Source organism: Chanos chanos, chromosome 9 (assembly GCF_902362185.1).
Source record: "Chanos chanos chromosome 9, fChaCha1.1, whole genome shotgun sequence".
In the NCBI taxonomy this organism is placed as follows: Eukaryota; Metazoa; Chordata; class Actinopteri; order Gonorynchiformes; family Chanidae; genus Chanos; species Chanos chanos.
In genome coordinates, this window is record NC_044503.1 from 27636984 (window position 1) to 27659483 (window position 22500).

The window sequence follows — 22500 nt, forward strand, 5'->3', positions numbered from 1 at the left end:
AGATAAATGGAAGACAGAAAACAGGGGAGAAGGGCCATAAACGTAAACGAGAAGAGGGAATAGAAGGATGAGTCTCCACATGAAAAAGAAAAAAAAAACAAAACAGTGGTTGTCTTTGTATATGTGTGTGTGTGTGTGTGTGTGTATATGTGTATGTGTGTGTGCACGTGTGTTTGTGTGTATATGTGTGCGTGTATATATGTGTGTTTTTGTGTGTGTGTGTGAGAGAGTGAGAGACAGAGAGACTAAACGCACTTAAGGTGAGTGAAAAAGTGAGGGAAATTGGATATCAGGAAATGGAGACAGATGAAAGCACAGAAGGAAAAACAGTTAAAGAATGTTTCAGAAGTGAAATGCGTGCTTAGTAAACAGTTTAACAGTAAACAGTACATGTATTTGCTTGAGGTAAATGTTTACAGGACTCAAACACACTGCTTCTCTGTTAGTACTGTAAACCCTTCACACACCCACACACAAACACACATACAATTTGAACACAGAGGGTGAATGAAGGAGAGAAATAAGGGAGGAAAGAGGGAGAGTACAGGATAGAAGGAAATAGAGTTTTGTGTGTGTGTGTGTGTGTGTGAGAGAGAGAGAGGGTTAGAGGGCAGGTGCAGGGCTGATTGTAATGGCAGCATGGTGCAAACTGCCCAGTGACTTTAACAGCAGGACACAGACACTGGCCCCCACTCTTTTACCCCCCCCCCCCTTCTCTCCCTCTCTGTAAGTCAGCCCCCCCCCCCCCCCAAAAAAGCAAAAAAAACCTCAAAAAACCTCAACCTTTCATTGTTACTCTCCTGTGACTGGGCCTGCTTTCCCTGATCTTTCCTCTCATTTACACACACACACACGCACGCACGCACACACACACGCACGCACGCACACACACACGCATGCACGCACACTCACACAAAAATGATCTTAATGACATGCTGTACAGTAAGGGTCTCCCTGGGGAATATTCCTGCCCCCATTTTCTGTGTGTGCCCGGCCCTCTCTCCACCACTTACGTTTTCCTGCTCATATTTCACCATGGCGACAGGGGAACCAAATGCCATAACTGAACCCCCCCCCCCTCTCTCTCTCTCTCTCTCTCTCTCTCTCTGCGCCAGTATTAGATTAACAACTGATCATTTACTCCGCCAAAACCATATTACATTCACACATCAGCTTCAGTCATTTACTTAAACAATGAGAATAGATTTACACATTAGGATAATTGAATGAAACGTACTGTGTTTTCCAGACGGCCCTCCTACTCATTTACCTTTCCGTCTATCTGGTTTTTTTTTGCTGTTTTTTTTTTACCCTCAGCTCTCTCTCTCTCTCTCTCTCGTTCCCTTGGGGTAGTACTCGGGGAGACGCTGCTCCGGGGCTATACAGTCAGACATGAGTGGCTACGGGCATTTGATTTCTCTTTCTCCCTCTCTCTCTCTCTCTCTCTCGTTCCACGCTATCCTGGCTTGCCAAGCTGAAACCTCATTAAGCCTAAAGGGATTCCTGTCTAAATGGAATAGGCCCAGTGCCAGCCTAAGAGAGAGAGAGAGGGAGAAAGAGAGAGAGTGAGAGCGAGAAAGACAGAGAGAGACAGATTTTTAAGTATGTGGTATAGGGAGTGATTGACAAATAATTATTCTTGGATAAGTCGCAGGCTTCTGGTGGCACAGCTGTGTTAATGTGTGTGTCTGTGTGTGTATGTGTGTGTGAGAGAGAGAAGAGAAGGGGAGAGAGAGAGAGAGGGGAAGCCAACATTTCAGTTTGTACCATTACCACTGCGACTCCAGGACCTCTCTCTCTCTCTCTCTCTCTCTCTCTTTCCCTCCCTTTTTCTCTGCTCTGTTTCTCAATGCCATTGTTTACTTTGCCCTCATGTAGAGAGTGTATGAGTGCCCCACTCAGGAGAACAGCATAATCCTGTCAGCTGAACCCCAAAGTGCGGGAATGTACAACTCAGAGAGGTGGGCAGAGTAGATAGAAACAGAGCAGAAAGGAGAAAGGAAGAGAGAGAGAGAGAGAGAGAGAGAGACAGACAGAGCGAGAAGGAAGTGCTGATATAAACTAAAGTCAGCAGACTGACATTAAGGCCAGCATGGTGACAGCAGGGAGGGCGAGACAGAGTTGTGGGAGTTCCATGCGTGTGTGTGCATGTGTGTCTAGAGAATGAGTGTGTATGTTTGTGTGTGTCTAGAGAATGAGTGTGTGTGTGTGTGTGTGTGTGTGTGTGTCTAGAGAATGCGTGTGTGTGTGTGCGTGTGGGCGCGCACCCGTGTGTGCATGCCTAGAGAATGTGTGTGTGTACGCGGTTGTGTGTGTGGTCTGGCTGGAATCAGACCTGAATTTGAACTGAGAAGTTCATGTCAGTATCAAAAAGCAATGTGGTGGAATTGTGAAGCAGCAGGAAGAGAAGGAAAGAGGAAGAGACTGAAAATAGGAGAGCGAGAGAGAGAGAGAAGTAGAGAGGGAAAGAAAGAAAAAGAAAGAAAGAGAGGTTATAAGAGTAGTTAGAGGGTAGAAAGGTTATTGGAGGACAGACGTCGATATGCACCCATTCTTTGATGACTTGGTACCAAATTAGGAATCTGAGGACAAGGTCATGTTTATTTTCATTCTTGACAGTCATTTTCCTCTGATAAATGATAACAACAGCTGCATGGAAACAAATCCTTGTTTATTCAAACACATTTCATTTTTTTTTTTTTTTTTACCGAGTTAACCTTTCGTCCTTGTTATCCACACTCCAAACACGGAGCTCAGAACTCAAAACACGCTTCTAGCCGCAGTCTGCGGAACTCAAAACATAGACCAAGATCAGCAATTCAACAACACAACCACAGAGAGCTAAAACGCTGAGGCTTGGAAAGAGATAGGGACGAAACGAGAGAGAGAGAGAGAGAGAGAGAGAGAGAGAGAGAGGGGGAGGGGGTGGATAGGTGGGGCCTTCATTTAAAGGAAGGGTATGCAGAGAGTGAAATGGTGGGAGATGGAAGGAGAGAGGGAGGGAGGGAGGGAGAGAGAGACAGGGAGAGAGAGAGTGAAAGTGAGGGCAGCACTCTGTCCTAACCCTTTTAGTGAGATTAGCTTCAGTTTTAATGTCTCTCTCACATGGCCCTGCTATTCATCTTCTGACTCAGAGCTCTCTCTCTCTCTCTCTTTCTCTCTCTCCCTCTCTCTCTCTCTCTCTCTCTCTCTCTTTCTCTCTCTCTCCCTACACTCTCTCCCTCTCTCTCTCCTAAATTAGCTCTCCAATGACATAACTGAGGTGGTTGTGTATGTATGGTGAAGTCTCCTCTAGCTTTGTGCGTTGCATTAGCATTCAGCAGAGTGGCAGGCTTTCTTCAGTCTGCAGCAGAGGAGCAAGCAGTGTCACTCACATTCACACAGAACCTCTTCAGCAAACCCTTCAGCAAACCTACCGCACTACACATCCTAATATCACCTTATTTCTGTCATTCGTCTGTCCCTCTCTGCGTTTCTGTCACTCTCTCTCTCTCTCTCTCTCTTTCTCTCTCATGCACACAGACACACACACACACACACACACACACTCGTGCTGTCTCTCTCTCTCTGAGAGCCCCCTTACTTAATTCGCTTCATTTCTGTGCCTCCATTACTGACTCTGCAGCCATTAACAGCAGTCTCTCCTGGCGAATTGCTTTTCTAAACAATGCATATTATCCCCAGCCTATTAGCGGGACTCATTTACTAAAATAATGAGAAATTTCAGAGAGGAATTGAGTTAAAGCTTTCAGACTCTCTCGCTGTTAAACATTATCTCCCCCCCCCCCTTTAGTTTTCTGCTTTCATCTCTATTTTCTCTCCCCTTTTTTTGCCATCTTATTTTTTATTGGCTTTCTGTTCATGTTTAATCTTTCACTGCCCCCTACCCCTGACTTGTATTTGTTTGTGAAGTTTTCGTATGAGTGTGTCCATCAGTCCGCAGCCCTCCGTTCTTCACTCGCTCCGTCTTTCTGTCCATTTCTCTGCTTGATATTTGAAAAGCAGATCTCCCAGCCCCCGCTTCACCTCATTTCCCTCTCCAAATTTCATTTTCACATTTGGACCCTTTCCCAGGGAAAGAGGGATTGGGAGAGAGAGGGTAAAAAAAAAAAAAAAAAGAGGGACTTTAATTGGACTGCCTGGGGGGCGTGGGGTGTGTGTGTGTGTGTGTGTGTGTGTGTGTGAGTAAGGGCAGTGAAGGATAGGGGTTGTGGAGAGTGGTAGAGAAGTGCCTCGCTATCAAATATTAACAATTTCTTTTTTTTTCTACATCTTTGACTCTTTCATCTTTTTAGTGACGCTCCCTAATTAGATTCACGTCTCCATTTTTGTTCTTGTAATGGGAATTGTGTGTTTACCCCTTACTGATATTCAAGTTCAGTTGAAAGCTCTTTCATTTTAATACAGCCCCAAATTGAGTTGTGCTCCCTTGCCGGACCTTTCCGGCTTTAGGTAGAATCAAGGGCTGTAATCAAATTCAGCAGTATTTCTCAGCTGTCCGAGTGATGGAAGCTTGCACTGGTTTATTGGCTAATAGAAATTTCTCTGTATTTAGGACAGGCTTGAAGATTCACAAGACTCAGATGATAACAGCTTCGCCTTATGATTTTACTCTTAAAGAAAAAAAAAAAAAACCTTCCGTCTAAATCGCAGTCGAAACATCGTCCCTCAATTATTTATCCAGCCCGAGCACAGTAACTCTTGTAGGCAAAAAGTTCTAGCTATCCAAAGTACCCATGAATTATGAATAGATGGTGTCAAATGCATTTTAATCTGTCTGGTGCATTGATTTCTTGGGAGACCATGTTCGCATATTTAACTGAAAAAAAAAAAACCCGCCCCGGCTGTTTCATTGTGTGTTTCTATAATTCATTTATGCTCATTTATACTCGACAACTCAAAAGCGGTTGAGAATTCTGGTGTACAGTGTAACAGCCCCAGGCTCCAATATGTTCTTGTCAGGTTAATGCTCGATCTCTTTCTTCTCCTCAGATGTTTCAAACTTTGGCCTTGTCTCTCTCTCTTTTGATCTTAGTTCTCTTTCTCAGTCTCTCTCTCTCTCTCTCTGCCTCTCTCGGCCTCTCTCTTGTTTCTACCATTTCTCAGTTTCTCTCCCTCAAATCCCTCTTTCTCACTACTTAACACAGCGGCTCAGACAGGTCAGATGTTTAGTCTGAATGGATTTGACTGTTGACCCTGTTGTCAGGACGACTGGACTGGCGGCACGGAATGCGTCTTAGGACAAAGGAGGAGAAAGGAGTTGACCTTGTAGCCCACTTCACACTGTTTGGCTCAAGCCTGTAAACACACACACGTAGAGAGAGAATTGAGAGTTTACCCAGCACTATATCAGAGAAAAAAAAGGGAGAACAAGAAGAAGAGCTTGATTTTCATGACATCAAACCACTGAGACAGAGAGAGAGTGCTTTGCAGCACAAGTTTGGCCAAATTTTATGGCCCTTTTTTTTATCACATTTACATGGACACAAGGGAGGTCTGTTTTGAATTTCAACGGTTAATTAAATGAAGTCTCTTTAGGACATTTTCCATTTAAATGATCACAACTGTCTGGATGTTTATGATGTTCTGTCTACATCAGCATTATCAAACTTGCCTCTAAGAACGAGACTTTACTCAACACTTGGTTAAGGAAAACATCTAATTTTTCAGCAGTCACCAAATAAACACATTCTGTCCTGTCCTGTGTTGGCTTTGGTACATTATATTAATGCATTTTGTCTAGTTTTCTGAAGAGGAAGCCACACAGCGTTTTTTTTCCTCAATTGGCTAAGAAAACGAATTAGTATCAGACCCTCAACCTCAAACATTTAAACAAAGACTGTTAACCTTTTTCACCTTTTGGCGGGAAACCTTTACTTAACCTGCATAACCACACCACACCTGCATCCCATGTGTGTTTTCCCTTTTTTTTTTTTCTTCGTTCGTTTCCACAATCACGTTTGAATTTGAATCTGTGGACACAGGGTTTTTTTTTTTTTTAATATTTCCCCATCGTGTCTCATCACGTCGTGTGGGTTTATCTGCTTTTTTTGTTGATTCAGGAGTCACAGACAGTGGATCTTTATTGTTAAAAGGAAAAAAAACCCAGAAAAAAGCGTGGCCCGAGGCCAGATTGACTGGGTTTGAAAAGCAGACACTGTGGATCAACTCGCATGTCTGGCTGTGTCTTACCAGATATCATGTGTTGATTAGTTATGTCTTGAGAATCAGACTGTAAAGATGCCCAAGCAGAAAGGTTTATTTGCATTAGGATGTGAACGAGATTGGGAATGTGTGTGTGTGTGTGTGTGTGTGTGTGTGTGTGTGTGTGTGTATGTGTTTGTGTTTGTGTGTGTGTGCGTTTGTGTTTGTGTGTGTGTGTGTTTGTGTTTGTGTGTGTGTGTGTGTGTTTTAGAGGCTTCAGTTACTATGCTGGAATTATTTACATCCTGGAAAGAGCTGAATTCTTGGTTTTTGTTGGGGTTTTTTTCCAGCGTCTGGTGTTTTTTTTCTTTTTTTATACACTGTCAGTGTAGCAATTTCCTGTATGTTTCAAATCACGGGCAACATCGTGGTTTCAGTTCTAGCATGTTCTCTCTCTCTCTCTCTCTCTCTCACTGTGCTCTGTCTGTGCCTCCCCTCTGTGTGTTTGTCTGTCTGCGTCAACACAACCAACCAACCCCCTACCACCCTGTCCCCACTTGTGACTAACAGTGTGTGTGTATATGTGTGTGTGTGTGTGTGTGCACCAGCAGCTGTTTTTTCATGCTCCTGCACCTGTTCCTGTCTCATCACAACTGTGATGACTGATGACCAGCCTTACATGGCCCTCTCTGCCCGACCCTCACCACCACACACACACACACACACACACACACACACACACACACAGCTAGTGCCTATGAATACTGTTTTCAGATACCATCCTGCAGAGGTAGAAATTGTGTAGAGGAAACTGTTTGGCCCCACGGTGGTTTTCTATGTCACCATCTTGGAGTTTGTGGCTGTTTAGCTTTTGCTTGTTACTCATGTGTGGTTTAGATTTGGCTCCGCATGCCTCTTTAAATGTGCGAACATCGTTTCTCTGTACTGTCTGTTGGACTGGGTTCACACACACACACACACACACACACGTTGAGTGGTTGTCAAACTCACTAACCTATGTCTTGCTGGACGACCATTCTGGTTGTCATCATAACGATAGAATTTGTCATTCAGAGGCAATGATAAAAACTCAGTGATAAAAAATGATTTCAAAAACATAATGATGTCATGTGATGTCAGTGTGTCTGTGTGCGCACGTCTAACTCACTATCTCTGTCATTAAGACCTCGCTCCCTATCTGTTTTGCCAACAGAAAAAAAAAAAAGTCCACTAATCTTGTTTGCGATTAGCCAGAAAGACAAATGTTCAGATACCCTGACCTTCACACTATTCTTTCTCTCCTCTCTCTTCATTATCTCACAGTCTATTCAGACCCCACCGTTCACCTCCAAGTCCACTCTGTGACTCCTACGTTGTGCATAAATAATCGAAGCCTTGTTGCCTTTTTGCTTGTGGAAAGTCTGGTGTGTATGTGTGTCTGAGACAAGACAGTGAGATTCAACCTCCTGCTGGTACATAGTGTACAATATATACCCAGCACAGCAGTAATGTACACACTCTATCCATCAAACTAATGCACTGCCCACACTGTGTGTGTGTGTGTGTGTGTGTGTGTGTCAGCGGCATTGACAGAGAGGCCGGAGAATAAGAAAGGACGTACGCTGTTATGAAATGAAAACATATCATTTGTTGGAAAGAGTGGACGCTGGCAGTCGGACGGACGTAAAACGTATGGAAAAGGAAAAAAAAAGGAAAGGAGAGAGGGAGAGAAAGAGAAGAAAGAAAGGAGTGAAGAGGGGAAGCAGCTGGTTCATCTCATAATGAGAGTGTCTGTTCTCCTGCTGTGTGCGCAGTGTGTTTGCGTGTGTGTGTGTGTGTGGCTGTGTGTGTGTGTGTGTATGTGTGAGTGTGCGTGAGTGTGGTTGTGTGTGTGTGCACGCGCATGTGTTTGCGTGGTGGTCAAGGTAATGGTTACAGTCAAAGCACTTACTGATTGTTACAGAGTCTGTGTTTAAGTCTAACTGGAAGGCAAAGACATCTCACTGTGTTAAAAGCCTTTTCATGTGTTGCTCATCTCAAGTGTGAATGTCCTGTTTTTTTTTTTTTAGTGTTGCAATAATTTCAGTGTCAGGGTGTGTGTAAAGCTACCTTTGTACAGTATGGAGTCATTAGTGTACAGTGTGTGTATGGCTAATGCACCCAATTAATATTTTATGAAAGTGTGTGTGTGTGTGTGTGTGTGTGTGTGTGCGTGAGAGTGTGTGTGTGTGTGTGTGTGTGTGTGTGTGAGTGAGGGTCTGTCAGCGTGTCTGTTGATCACAGTCGGAACGTCTCGTTCCCATCTGTCCTCTGCTTTCCTGCTCTCCCTCGTTCTCCCCTTTTTTCTTTCCTTAAATCCGATTATCTTTCCCCCTGAAAGTTAACAACCCCCTCCCAATGCCACCCCACCCAGCTCACACCCTCACACACACACACACATTACACACACTCCACCCAGCTCCTGCTGAGAGTCAGATTGAATGGGGGGGGGGGGGGGCACTAATGACCCCCATAATTGCCCCGGTCTGTCTGTCCAGCTGCTCCCAGGGCAGAACCAAGGGGGTAGAATTCATTGATCAGACCAAGGCTTTCTTTATTTGCCCTGACAGAGGGAGAGAGAGAGAGAGAGAGAGAGAGAGAGAGAGAGAGTAGATTGAAAAAGAAGGATTGTCCATTGCTGTCATGTTGTGAACTACTTACCTGGGCTCTTTTGTATATACTTAACACACACACACACACACACACATTTGTTTGCCATGCCCATGAACCAGTATTTTTTTTAGCTTATGCTCTTAGGCATAGTTATTTTTAAGAGGGCACTGGTCGCAAAGGTAAATACTACCTAGAGATTTGTGTAATTTGTCTTATGTCAAGTGTGATACATGTATTTTTTCCTGTTGTAATAGCAACACAAGTGGCTCTTTCCGGAAACATTGTTCTTAGTGTGTGGCCATAGCACAAAGTGGCTGTCCACTTATCTGCTGCTCAGAAAACAACACACCACTCTATATCCTGCTGAGAGAGAGAGCGAGATAGAGAGAGAGATAGAAGAGGGGAGTGAGCGATGAGTGCAAAAAAAAAGGAACAGGGAAAAGTAATTTAATGTCAGAGGGAAAAACGGAAAAGAGAAACACTTTGAGCAGAAGATTGAAACAGAGAGGGAGATCTCCTCTGAGAATGTCAACAGTTGATTGATCTTTGACCCTAGTCTGGATTGGGAGGTGGTCAAAGGCCTCACCAAACGACCCTGATGGAATGTCACACCCACACACCAAACTGTAACACACACACACACACACACACACACACACACACACACACACACACACACACAATCACAAACACCACTCAGGCAGTGCACAAGGAAACACACACTTGTTCCTCCACCACACTCAGATGCACACATATTTGGTGAAAACACACGCACGCGTGCACACACTCATGCACGTTTGCGCGCACGCACACACTCATACAAGCATATACAAGTGGTTTGAAATTGTGTTCATGCACAGAAACATGCACTGGTGTTACAGCAACTGACTCACATTTCATTCTTGGCATTTGTACAGTATACACACACACACACACACATACACGCAAGGAGGGCAGCTATTCCTGTATTTGCCATTCCTTTCTCACGGAGGAGAGAATGTAGGGCAGGAGGGTCTTTGAGAAAGACCTGACTTAAGAAAACACCAAAACGACACTAGAGCAGTTCATTAACCATTCAGTGGATAATTAAACCAACCTAAAGGAGACGAGGCACATCATACCTTCCCACCGACCCCCCCCCCCCACCTCCCCTTCTCACCCTCACATCCACATTTTAAACAGATTAAGCTAAGTGACAAATTTGATCCGTAAATAATGTCGCATATCCCCGTATCAACGAGAGCGTGCGGTGAATTTTGAAGCGCGAGTGGAAAACCCAAAAGCGCTAGTGGAAGGGGCATCAGAATGCCGTTTGAATCCAATGCTTTACTGGGTCTGTTCTCCCGGGCAAATGCTCTTGTACTTCAGAATCGTTCTCCGAGGGGAGGCTAGTGCTCCCGAGATATTGATTTTCTAGAACGTTCCCTGCATGATAATGTTTCTGTGCTTAAAAACTATTCAGAAGAACTAGAATTCTTGTTCTACTTGAGAGGTTTTTATCACATCTCACTGAACCTTGCTGTTTTTAAGTGTTTGGTGAGGTGTGTAACCCTGTTCTAGGCCATTACTTTTCTTTTTACTGATGCAGGACAGTGTCTTTGTGTGTGTGTGTGTGTGTGTTTGTGTGGTTGTGTGTGTGTGTGTGTGCGTGTGTGTGTGTGTGTGTGTGTGAGAGAGAGAGAGAGAGAGACTGACTGACCCAGGCCTGGCCTCGCCTCCCTACACAGTATCATCCCAAGGTTATCAGTAAAGCTGAACTCAACATCAGTCGTCAGTTTTTTTTTGTTTTGTTTTTTTTGCTATTCCTACCTTTTTCCTCTCTTACCTCCCACCTCTCTCTCTCTCTCTCTGTCTCTATCTAACTGTCTCTCTCTCTTACTCTCTTTCTGCACCTGGCTCTGTGCATGTGGGTGCAGCCCGTTGAGCAAACAATAGCCGTTGTGTTGTTAGCATTAACATGTCTCTTTTAAATTCAAGGCTATTACGGGAGCTGTTTGACTGCGCGCGTGTGTTAGGTGCATGTTGAGTGATAGTAGCAGTTTATGGCCCCTTCCTTCAACTTTCCAGTTCACTGAAAACAAACACTTTGACAGCGTAACACATGTGAAAACAGTTAAAAGAAAAAAAAGAAAAAAAAAGAGGCTCACCTGACTGAACTAATGCAAATTTCAGATGTTGAGGAATGCAATGTATATGTATGAAACTGACTCTCCCTCTCTGTCTGTCCCCCCCCCCCCCCCCCCCCCCCCCCCCTTCTCTACCCCTCTCTTCGGGTCTCTGTTTCTCTCTCTGCAGTGTCTCAGGCCTCGGTGAATGTTGCTGTGACACCTGAAGTAGAAGTGATTAAAGGGATGACGGTGACCCTGCCCTGCAAAGTCACCGCCCCTGAGCCCAACAAACTGTTCGTGGAGTGGTACATCGTGAGTACTGCGCACTCTGTGTGTGTGTGTGTGTGTGTGTGAGAGGGAGAGAGAGAGAGCATGTTACGCATGTTTTGCGTACACACGTACTTGCTTATGTTTATGTCTCGTTTTCCTGAACGTTTGCCGTTGTTTATTTGACTTCTACATTTTTTCTTGAAATTTTCTTTCATCCCCCATTTCCTTTCATCCCCTTCTTTTATCTTTTTTATCATATATTGGTTTATTTAATGTCCCTGTCTCTCTCTCTCTCTCTCTCTCTCTCGCAGGAGATAGCCGCAACCAGGAAGCGCATAGCATTCAGCTCAGGCGGGACCAGCCGGGCCGAGGACGGAACGCCGCTGACGGGTCGTGCCACCATGGGCGATGACATGTCCCTCATCATCTCCTCCGTGAGGGCGGACGACGAGCGGAGCTTCTTCTGCCAGGCCAGCGGCGTCGTCGGATCAAGCGAGGCCAAAACCCAACTCAAGGTCTTCTGTGAGTGTCGCTCTGCCGTCAAAACACGATCTCGCCGTTAACTGCGACGGCGGTCTGCTCGTCTCTGCAATTCATTTTTTTAACGCCCTGTTTCCGGAAAGAGAATCGTACCAGTTTTCAAAAGATTCATATCTGTGGACTTGTGTGTGATATCTGTCGACCTACGCGCATTAATGACTAGCTTAACCATACGTTATTTACACAGTTTTGATAACATAATTATGAAATCATTTAAAATGATCTGTATAACTGTTAAAAGTAACAGTCCCAATGTAAATGTGTTGTAGAAAAGCAACACATTGTCAACTCTCAACTGAAAAATAATTCCCAGTGCAAAGTATATAAATCCTTACTGGACTTATCATAGTAAGAATCTAGATGCAAAGCAGGACCTTAAAGTGTTTAAACTCAATGTATTTAAAGGCTGATTTTTCACTATTCTGTTTTGTGCAGTAGCACCTTCTTTTGGTCTTTTTTATTTTTTTGTTGTTGTTTTTTTTTTTTTTTTTTTTTTTTACATACACCCACAATAAGGGACATATAGCGAAAACAGTTTTAATTTGATTTATTAGCCTGGAGTGATAAGTGTAATAATTTACCCAGAGGTCAATTATGAGTGTGAAGATTGCATTTGGCTCCATTGATTAATAGTGCGATTGCACCTGTCATGTTTGATAGATGTCACATTAAAAAAATGACCATAGGGCACAAAACCAACGGGCCGTTTGGGGTTCAGCGTAACTTTTAATGATCGCTGACCACAGCTTGGGACTGGCCCCTGTCCTTGGCCCCGAGAGACCCCCTGATGGCTGTACACTGTGGGGAAAAAAGGAGAAGATCAACTCATTTTGACTAACAGTAGTATAGTTTTGTGTAGTTTGAAGGTGCACAGTGGGTTTTTAAGTTACAGTAATGTAGTTTTGGGTAGTTTGTAGTTGTACGGCGGGTTTTAAGTTACAGTATTGTAACTGAGTGTAGCTTGTAGTTGTACAGTGGGTTTTGAGTGACAGTAATGTAGTTTTGTGTGGTCTGAAGGTGTACAGTTGGTTTTGAGTGACAGCAATGTAGTTTTGTGTAGTTTGAAGTACAGTTGGTTTTGAGTGACAGTAATGTATTTTTGTGTAGTTTGAAGTACAGTTGGTTTTGAGTGACAGTAATGTATTTTTGTGTCGTTTGTGGTTGTAGGTGTACATTGTGTTTTTAAGTTACAGTAATGTAGTTTTGTGTAGTTTGTAGTTGTACGGCGGGTTTTAAGTTACAGCATTGTAACTGAGTGTAGTTTGTAGTTGTACAGTGGGTTTTGAGTGACAGTAATGTAGTTTTGTGTAGTTTGAAGTACAGTTGGTTTTGAGTGACAGTAATGTATTTTTGTGTAATTTGTGGTTGTAGGTGTACAGTGTGTTTTTAAGTGACAGTAATGTTGTTTTGTGTAGTTGTAGGTGTACAGAGGTTTTTTGACTCACAGATGTAAACAGTATTTGTTCAGTATGAGAGTCTTAGCCCTGGAGATTGGTGCTCTGCTCTCTGGACTCTTCTAAATCCAATTGAGAAAGGCAATAACCACCGTGAATGGGAACTTGAAGGCTGCTGTTGCCTTTTGGAACAATGAGTTTTTCCCCCCTAGAGAGACCTGCAGTAGCCAGGCTAATGGGGTTAGCGGGCAAAAGAGCTCCACAAACTGTACTAGGCAAACAATACCACATATCCTCCTCCCATCCTCTCCCACTGCCATCTGCCCAAACAGCTGTGCATACGAGAGGGGCACCAGCCTCTGACCCCACCCATTTATCCATATCCTCAATCCATTTCCTGTCTGTCTGTCTTTTGTTCTGTCTGTCTGCTTGCATTTCCTGTCCTTGTTCCCTGTCTCAGGGTAATAATGATGCATTGTAACTGCTAAAACCCAGGCTCCCATCAAACTGGCACACATCAACACAGTGCTGGAGTTCACAGAGTGTGTGTGTGTGTACGAGTGTGTGTGTATATATATATATAACTCAGGCCCCCACATATATAAACATATATATATATATATATATATATATATAGAGAGAGAGAGAGAGAGAGAGAGAGAGATGTGATCATCAGATGTGATATAGTGACCTTGTGTGTGGCTGTGTGGCAGGACAGAGAAAGAAAGTGAAGTAGAGAAAGTAAATGAGACAGAGAGGACGTGAAAGAGAACACTGTTATGAGTGAGTTTTGGTTCGGATTCTTTGGCCTTTATCAGTTCATATCAGTCAAACCAGTTTGTTATATTAACTGTAGAAATATTTACTCTGATGATAGAGGGATTTGGTTGTATGTTGTTTGAGGGGTTTGAGTTGTATGTTTATGTTGGTGTTTGTTTATGTTGATATTTTGTGGAGTATATCTCAACAAAATATGCATGATGTGTGTGTGTGTGTGTGTGTGTATGATCCTGTGTGTATTGTTTGTGTCGAGAAAAGTGCACTATACTCACACACACAAACACACACACACACGCACACACACGCACACATGTGCATCCTTTCCTCTGTCTTTGCCTTCTCAACAGGTATTTCTGATGGCTGGTTGGATCATCATTTAGATCACTGTTTAGAAAAATGTGTTTTGTTAAAGAAATCTAAAGCTCAGATGAACTAAATGAAATTAACATCCTTCTCTCTCTCTCTCTCTCTCTCTCTCTCTCTATCTCTCTCTCCCTGCCTCTTCCCCTCTCTCTCTCTCACAGTTGCACCAGAAAAACCTATAATCAAAAGTAATGACCGCGGCATATTGATCGATACTGAGGGTGACAGCCCAGCCCCGTCTGAGGTGAGTGTGAGGCAGCAGAGAATTCGCTCATCTAGATCTAACTAACTCACTAATCTAAATCTGACTCACTAATCTACATCCACAGCTGGATTAAAGGGTGTAAACCTTTATTCTTTCTCACCTCTAAGCTCTCTGCGTAGAACACTCAGATTTAAAAAAAAACAAAGTGTTGTTATATTAAAAACATTATGATTTTTACTGGTCGTGCTGAAATGATAGTACTTAAAATAGAATGAGATATAATACAAGGGCACAAGCCCTTTGTAATCGTGTGTGTGTGTGTTTGTGTGTGTTGCGCAGGTGGGACAGTGTGTTAGCAGGAATGGGCATCCACAGCCCCGGATTATCTGGTACAACAACTCTGTTCCTTTGCCTGAAGTGCAGAAGGACACTAATGAGAGTGAGTAGATCTTCAGTTGATCTGCTCCCGCCAGTGTCTACAGCTTTTTATCTATGCAAAAAGATTGGACAGATATATTGTAAATCTATATTAAAACTTCTCTTCTCTTCTCTTCTCTTCTCTTCTCTTCTCTTCTCTTCTCTTCTCTTCTCTTCTCTTCTCTTCTCTTCTCTTCTCTTCTCTTCTCTTCTCTCAGAGACGTTCATGCTGCCGTCTGTGCAGAAGGAACCTTCCGGTCTGTTTACAGTCACCAGTACTCTGTTTATGAGGCCGACCAAGGCGGATAAGAACACAGTGCTGCATTGCACTGTGGAATACAGAATGCCCAATGGAAAAATTTTACAGAACAACTCAGATACTTTAAAACTCAACCTACTCTGTAAGTAACACACTCACACACACACACACACACACACACACACACACACATACACAAACACACACACATTCTAACCTGTGCACAGGTAATTTACAGTATTGAACATTTGACAAAGTTTATATGATCTTTTTTTCTTTTTTCAATTCCTCTCCTCTGTTTCTTTCACTCTTTGCTTCTGCATGTCTGTCTCTGTGGTTCCACCTCCACCCCTCCTCCTCCCATCCAATCAGATCCCACGGAACACGTAACCTTCTCTGTTGTCAACACGGAGCCAATCAAAGAAGGCGATGATGTCATGCTGAAGTGTGAGACTGACGGGAACCCCCAACCCGAGTTTGACTTTTCGAAAGATGTGAGGGAGAAACCAGCAAACTTGTCATTTATCACTAACCAATCAGAGTCTTTTCCCTGCACTCCATCCAGTTTTCCCCTTAGAAATGCTATGAAACACATAGCTTTTTGAAAACTAGACTTCATTGATTAAACTAACCCTTAAATAATCTAGTGTTGCACGACCACACTACATTGACACTAACAGCAATGTCAGGCAGTAAATGATCAATGTGAAAACTACATTTTTAAATGTGTGTAATGTTGTAATAGGTTATTTGTATTATTCGTTGCTATATTATTATTGTATCCTCTTATTCTCATATTATTGTAGTTGAAACAGTAAATAAATAGTAATAAATAGTAAATTTATACAAAGTAAAATAAAAAAATGTAAAAATGGCATCCATTACGAACCGACTAGTGTTTAGTTGACTCTAAGAGTTTTTATTATTATTCCACACTGGACAATGCAAAACATTCCATTTTCACACTGTTGAGTTTACATTCTAAAGATTTACAAACTCATCTCTCTCTCTCTCTCTCTCTCTCTCTCTCTCTCTCTCTCTCTGTGTCCCTCTGAGAAGGGCGAATCCCTAACTGGTGCGATTGGAGGGAATTTGACTGTGAGGAAAGTGACGCGTGCCGACGCAGGACAGTACAACTGTGAAGCTTTGGATTTTGATGCCGGTCCGGATGTAAAGCTCACTCAATCTGTCGATGTGACCGTCCACTGTGAGTGCTCTGTGTATCTCCATAGTTCTTTAACAAACAAACAAACAAACAAACAAACAGATGCTCACGTGTAATCCCAGACTTGTTTTTCCTCTGCTTTCTCACAAAACTCAGTTTGACACAATTTGAATAACTGCAAATCCTAATTTACTTGGTTTGAGTAAAATGATTTTTCTTTTTTTGAGGGAGAGAGAGAGAGAGAGAGAGAGAGAGAGAGAGAGAGAGAGAGAGTTATGAGCATACTCATACATCTCTCTGTCTCTGTCTCTTTCTTACATTTAAGCTGATGGCAGTTTATTTTGTGCTCTAGAGCACAGACTAAGGACTGATGATCCCCTGAGCTTTTTTTTTTTTTTTTGCTGTTTTACTTTTCTTTTCCAAATTTGTTACTGTGTTTCTTTATACATTATTTACTGACACCCCCCCCCCCCCCCACCTTCTTTAGTTATGCTGTGTATGTAATTAGTAATTGAGCATGTAATGTTTTTTTTCTTTTGCATGAGAAAACGACTGATACACAATTACAGTATTCTCTCTCTCTCTCTCTCTCTCTCTCTCTCTTTCTCTCTCTCTCTCTCTCTCTCTCAGACCTGGACCCAGTCATGATTGAACCGCAGCAGTCAGTGCAGGTGAAGACGGGTGAGGCAGTGGAGATGCAGTGCAAGACCAAATCGTCAGACGACTACACTCTGCAGTGGAAGAAGGTGAGTCTGTCTGTTCTTTCTCTTCCCCCTGCCATCTTTCTCTTCTTCCCCCCTCCCCCTTTTTTTGGCCGCTTTGTTCACTCTGGCCGGAGTAGAGTAATTGAGATCAACTCTGTGTTGCTAAGGGAAGTTGGCGGACTTTCTCCGTGGTGACCTGACACAGCAGTGTCTGACTTAATATAAAGGAATCTGACAGACCTATCTCCCCGTTACTGTTTTTCTCTTTCTCCTTTTTCTTTTTGTTTCCTTTTGTATTTTGATCTGCTCACTCACCATAAACAGACCGGTGTACAAATACAGTTGCCCCTAACTGCTTGCAGAAATGGGTAAAATGACAAAAGTTGTTCTAAAAAGTGTGTAAGTGCGTTTGGACACTGTATACAATAGCCTGACACTCTATGTGTGTGTATGTGTGTGTGTGTGTGTGTGTGTGTGTGTGTGTGTGTGTTATAGGATTCAAAGGTGCTGTCTCAGGCCGGTTCTTTGCAGCTGGAATCTGTGACTCTAGCTGATGCGGGCGTGTACCACTGCGTTGGCATGGTGCCATCTGTGCCCGGCCTGACAAAAGAAGCCAACATCACTGTTGTCGTGTCAGGTAGGTACGGCCCCTCATAAGAGACGCTTTAGACATCTACATAATGCTCCATATCTACGTGGGAGGAACAACATCATCGACTTTCTGAGCTGTGATGTGATTTCAATGTGAATTTGAAACAGTGAATTGGAAACTTTGTCCGCGGATACCCTTAACTAACTTCATCAAAGAGCAGGAACTGAGGGAGAGAGAGAGAGAGAGAGAGAGAGAGAGAGAGATGGTTCTGAAGGGTTTCGCTCAGTCTCGATTTAGATAAGGATATCCCATAAAACTGAACAAATAGCTGCACTTCTCTCCTTCTCACTATCACTCACTCTCTCTCTTTCATCCTATAATCCTCAATATATCCTTCCCCACCCATGTCAATGCTTTCATCCTTCTCTCCTCAACTCCTACTTTTATGCTTATGTTCACTATCTCACTCTGTGTTTTTTTTTTTTTTACTCTCTTTCAGGAAAGCCAGAGATTGAAACTCCAGCAAATGGAGAAGTTGTGAAAGAGGGTGATATGGTATCGCTCACCTGTTCTGCTATGGGCTACCCTGCACCTCAGTTTACCTGGAAACCATCTGGTGAACAGGTGTGTGTGTGTTTGAGAGTATGTGCGCACGTGTAGCATGTAAAACGTTGTGTCTTTATGCGTGTGTGTGTGTGTGTGTGTGTGAGTGTGTATTTCACTGCCCACTCACTGCATTTTGTCTTTTCCCTCTTTTTCTTCTTTTTCTTCTTCTTCTTCTTCTTCTTCTTCTTGTCTTTCTCTCGGTCTTCATCTCAATCTCTCTTTTTCTGTCTCTGTCTCTGTCTCTCTCTCTCTGTAGTCGGTGACATTTGAAGGGAATAAGATACACAGCAGGGTGACTCTGAAGGCTACTGCTGAAGTTCTTAAGGATGGCGTGACTTGTGAGGCAGCCAATGAACATGGGGCAGACCTGCAGAAGTTCCAGGTCAACCTCAAAGGTCAGAATCATCCGCCTAGCCTGTGACACTCTTCACCTCCCCTCTCACTTCCTTTTTTTTTCTTCCCTCTTCCCTCTTCTCTTACCACATCTCTCTTTCCTCATGTCTTTCTACCTCCTTCTTCCCTCATCTCTCTCTCTCTCTCTCTCTCTCTTTTTTTTAACCTCAGCTCTCCTCACTTTCTCCTCTTCTTTTCTCTCTCTTTCACTATGTTTATGTTCAGCTTTAATGTGACGTCTATGTAAATATCCTTCTCTTTTCTCTCTCTATCTCTGCAGAGACCACAGACAACAATGACGTTGACAGAGGTAGACACTTATCCGTCCTTCTCTTCCTCTTCTCCTCCTTCTCAGGACTCTGTCTTGTACATATTCTATGATCTAGCGTTCAGACACTGTACATTGTATATTACCAACTGTTACCGAGCACTGTGCATATTGTATATTGTATTCGTTTGTCATCTTTGTATGATGTTCGTCCTATATTTTGTGGATGCTGCAACTAAACTTTTTTCCCCCCCTTCTGAGGGTCAATAAAGGACTCTGTTCTATTTTAACTCTCCTCTCTGTTCTTTTTCTCTTTGCTTGGGGTGTTTGTCTCAGTTTTTTTTTCCTACTTTCTCTTCACCTTTCTACTGTGTGTGGTTCCGTGTGTTGTTCGTGTCGTCACCGTGATGCTGTTCGTGGTAGCGTATACTCACTTGTGTGTGTTGTCGAGCTGTTTATTCTTCATGGGGTGGTGTGTGTGTGTGTGTGTGTGTGTGTGTGTGTGTGTGTGCGTGCTCTCTGGTGGTGGTGGGTTGGCTTTTTGACATACCATGTTTGGTTTTGCCATGGGATTGAGGAACTCTATGTTTTTTCTCTTCAAATGCTTTTCAAAGGAATTCCTGTATTTAAAACAGGTCTGTAAAGGTGATGTGTATGTATATAAGTATATATGTTTTTGTGTGTGTGTGTGAGAGATAGAGAGAGAATAGAATGTTCTAGAATGTTCTAGTCAAACGTGTGCATGGGTGTGTAATTTCTCCAGTGGTCACTTAAGAGCATTTTGTCTTAGGTTCCCATTGTTGCCTCATTTCCACCAACCAAAACAACACTCATTGTTTCCCTTCATATCCTCTCCACCCTTCCCACCACACCCAAATCTACCCCTGAACTGCTCCTCTTTAAACGCCCCCCACACCCACCCCCCCAAACACCTCCTTTTCCCCCCTGCCAAATGACCCTCTTAACCCTCCACCTTCCCCTTAACTGTATCCACTTAATCTCCTCCATGAACCAATTCCCTCTCTTGCTGTTCTTCTCCTTTTCCCACTCTCCCTCCTCCTCTTCTTCTCCCCCATGCCTCCCCTCCTGTCTTCTCCCCTTGCCTTTCCTCCTTCCTCTCTCCACATCATAGCGGACAAACAGCAAGGGGGCTCCAGCGGAGTGGTCATCGCTGTGGTAGTCTGTGTTCTCCTGCTTCTGCTGCTGGTGGCCGCTCTCTATTTCCTCAATAAGAAGGGCAAGCTGCCCTGCGGCAAGAAGGACAAGAAAGAAGTGTGAGTATTGGAAAAGCTGCTGGGGTTAAACGGAGAAAACCGGGGAGCGGAGTCATAAATGAGAAATGTGAGAACGGGCTCACTGATGATGACTTTCAGAATGTTCTCATCTTCTCTCATTTCTCATCTCTCTCTCTCTCTCTCTCTCTCTGCAGTGGATCTAGCGATGTGAATAACGACATTGTGGTTGAAATGAAGTCCAGTGAGAAGCCTAATGAGGAAGCAGGACTCCTGAACAAACCTCCACCAGAACAGGTACATGTCACTGAAGTTTCCAGAACATGTATATGTCACTGAAGTTTCCCGAACTCTGATTAAAGTGAACATTGGTAGGACATTAGCCATTAATGCCTGGAGTGGCTCTGCTGGCTCACTGGATTTAAACCTTTCCAGTAATGTGGTGAAACTGTTAAAACAGAATAGGGACAGAGTCGAACGTGTTAGTATGATTCTATTGACGTTACGTGTACACTAAAATATGAAAAGGACACGGCGTGTGAATGAATGGGACCTCAGACATTGTCAGAAGAGGCAATATAATAGCTGCGAAGAGAATCCCTGCAAGAAAACTACGGTTAATTCTGCTTATCTCAGTGAAGCGCCCCACCGTTATCTTGGTTTGGTGTGTTTAACTGAGGCCGGTGACATCTTTCATTTTCTGTGTTTCTGTTTTTCCTCTGTCACAGTGATAAACAGAAGAGAAGACGAAGAAGAAGAAAACGCAGACAGAGGAGGGGAGGATAGTGGAGATACTGGAGAAATGACCAGGAGTTTTTTTTTTTTTTTGCGAAAGAGAGAGAGAGAGAGAGAGAGAGAGAGAGAGAAATGCACCAACTTGAGACAGGAGAAGAATACAAATTTATTTGAATTGTACAGGTTGTGGTTATCTAGTGATGGTTTGAGGTGGCATGCAGGAGAACATAAGGATTTAGGGGGTTGGGGACAAGTGATGGGGGTAGTATGTCGTGGATGAAAACGTGGGTGGGTGGGGTAAAATCAGGCATTATTTTCGTAGGGGACCCAGTATGTTTTTATAATGCAATTTATGCTCAGTCTCTGTCCGTTTATCATAATTTTGTGGAATAGTGCTATACAGTCAGGAATGGCCAGCATAATCCAGGACTAGTTCAAGGACTAAAACCAAATTTACCCCAAAAAGAAAGATAAAAAAAAATAAAGTCTTTGCTGGATTATGTTGTGCTATACTGAACATTTGCCTCTTTGGGGTCTTTCCTGCAGAGTACACTGTGCTGTATGTGTCTTTTCTGTATCAGGGGCTACACTTATTCCATATATGGACATCCTGTCATGGACATGGTCAAGCACTTGCGCTATTGGCCGTTTTTACTTTCCTTAATTTTTTTAGCTAGATAATGACTGGCTCCATTGGACATGTTCTGTGTGTCGAAACCATTGTGATGTCACCCCAAAGATTGTCATGGTTACCAGTGATCGTGAGCTCAGTACTACTGAAAAATACCAACGACTGTCACACTTAGTCATAATATATTTTCACGATAATTACACTTTCAAATGATCACCCTTTTTAAATGAGATATTCTTTGTAGTCCAGATAGCACAATGAATGCATGTTTTTTTTAAGCTAAAACCAAAAGACTTTGAGCAGCGTGAAACGAGGGAAAGGAACGAAAGGCAACAACGGGCAAAGAACCGCATGATGGCGTGAGAAAATCGTTTTACCGTACTCTGTGAAAACATAGGCGGTAGGGGAACGGTCAGATGCGGAAAGGAACATTGGTGATGTTATATCCGTTTAGAGTCACAACATCCTTAACTCAATCACTTCATTTCCTCCTCGCTCCTCCAGGTTCCACTCAGAGCAGCTGACACTTGTTGAGACGTCTTACCGAAAGCTCACTAATTACAAACCACTGCTTAGTTGTTGATGGTGGTTGGAGGCTAGGTGGAGGGTTTTTTTTTTTTTTTTTCCTCTCTCTTTAAGGAGCAAAAACACAAGCCGAGCATCCTCCGTTAGGCCTCAGCAGGCTTTTCTGGGTTTCTCCCCCCCCCCCCCCTCCCCCTCTGACTCCTGTCAAGGGTGCGATTTTACCAAATTTCCCCAGTCCAGAGCCCTGTCCTGGAGCATTTTAATAAGCTCCCTCGTTTCCTTTTCAAACCACTCGCCCCTTTTATTAGATTCGGAAGATGCTTAAATTTGCATGAACCATTTGCATAACTGTTTGATGGGTCAGACTCAAGGCCATTCGTTTGTAGATGATGATAATTTTGTACGTACTGCGTTTTTGTTGTTGTTGTTGTTGTTTTTTTTTTTTCAAGTGAAGCCACAAGACTGACGTTATGTAAGTCATGAGGGGACGTTCTGTTCGGGCTGAGTTTCCTTAACA

At 43.3% G+C, this 22500-nt stretch overlaps 1 protein-coding gene across 2 annotated transcripts in view; it reads left to right on the forward strand.

The window, feature by feature from the left end:
* The window catches only part of bcam (basal cell adhesion molecule (Lutheran blood group)), a 41028-nt gene extending 20170 nt beyond the window's left edge, over positions 1 to 20858 (forward strand). The window contains exons 2-17 of one of the 2 annotated variants that reach the window (XM_030784804.1): positions 11092 to 11216; positions 11486 to 11696; positions 14413 to 14495; positions 14796 to 14895; positions 15092 to 15274; positions 15505 to 15626; positions 16192 to 16339; positions 16928 to 17043; positions 17497 to 17638; positions 18093 to 18217; positions 18456 to 18612; positions 18882 to 18902; positions 19475 to 19495; positions 19993 to 20134; positions 20290 to 20389; positions 20821 to 20858. In XM_030784804.1, coding sequence (XP_030640664.1) covers positions 11092 to 11216; positions 11486 to 11696; positions 14413 to 14495; positions 14796 to 14895; positions 15092 to 15274; positions 15505 to 15626; positions 16192 to 16339; positions 16928 to 17043; positions 17497 to 17638; positions 18093 to 18217; positions 18456 to 18612; positions 18882 to 18902; positions 19475 to 19495; positions 19993 to 20134; positions 20290 to 20389; positions 20821 to 20823 — 1799 coding nt within the window. In that variant the 3' untranslated portion in view covers positions 20824 to 20858. Of the gene's footprint in view, positions 1 to 11091; positions 11217 to 11485; positions 11697 to 14412; positions 14496 to 14795; positions 14896 to 15091; positions 15275 to 15504; positions 15627 to 16191; positions 16340 to 16927; positions 17044 to 17496; positions 17639 to 18092; positions 18218 to 18455; positions 18613 to 18872; positions 18974 to 19474; positions 19496 to 19992; positions 20135 to 20289; positions 20390 to 20820 lie in introns of those variants that run through there. The other variant, XM_030784805.1, reaches the window with a different exon arrangement.
* Positions 20859 to 22500: the final 1642 nt, after the last annotated feature.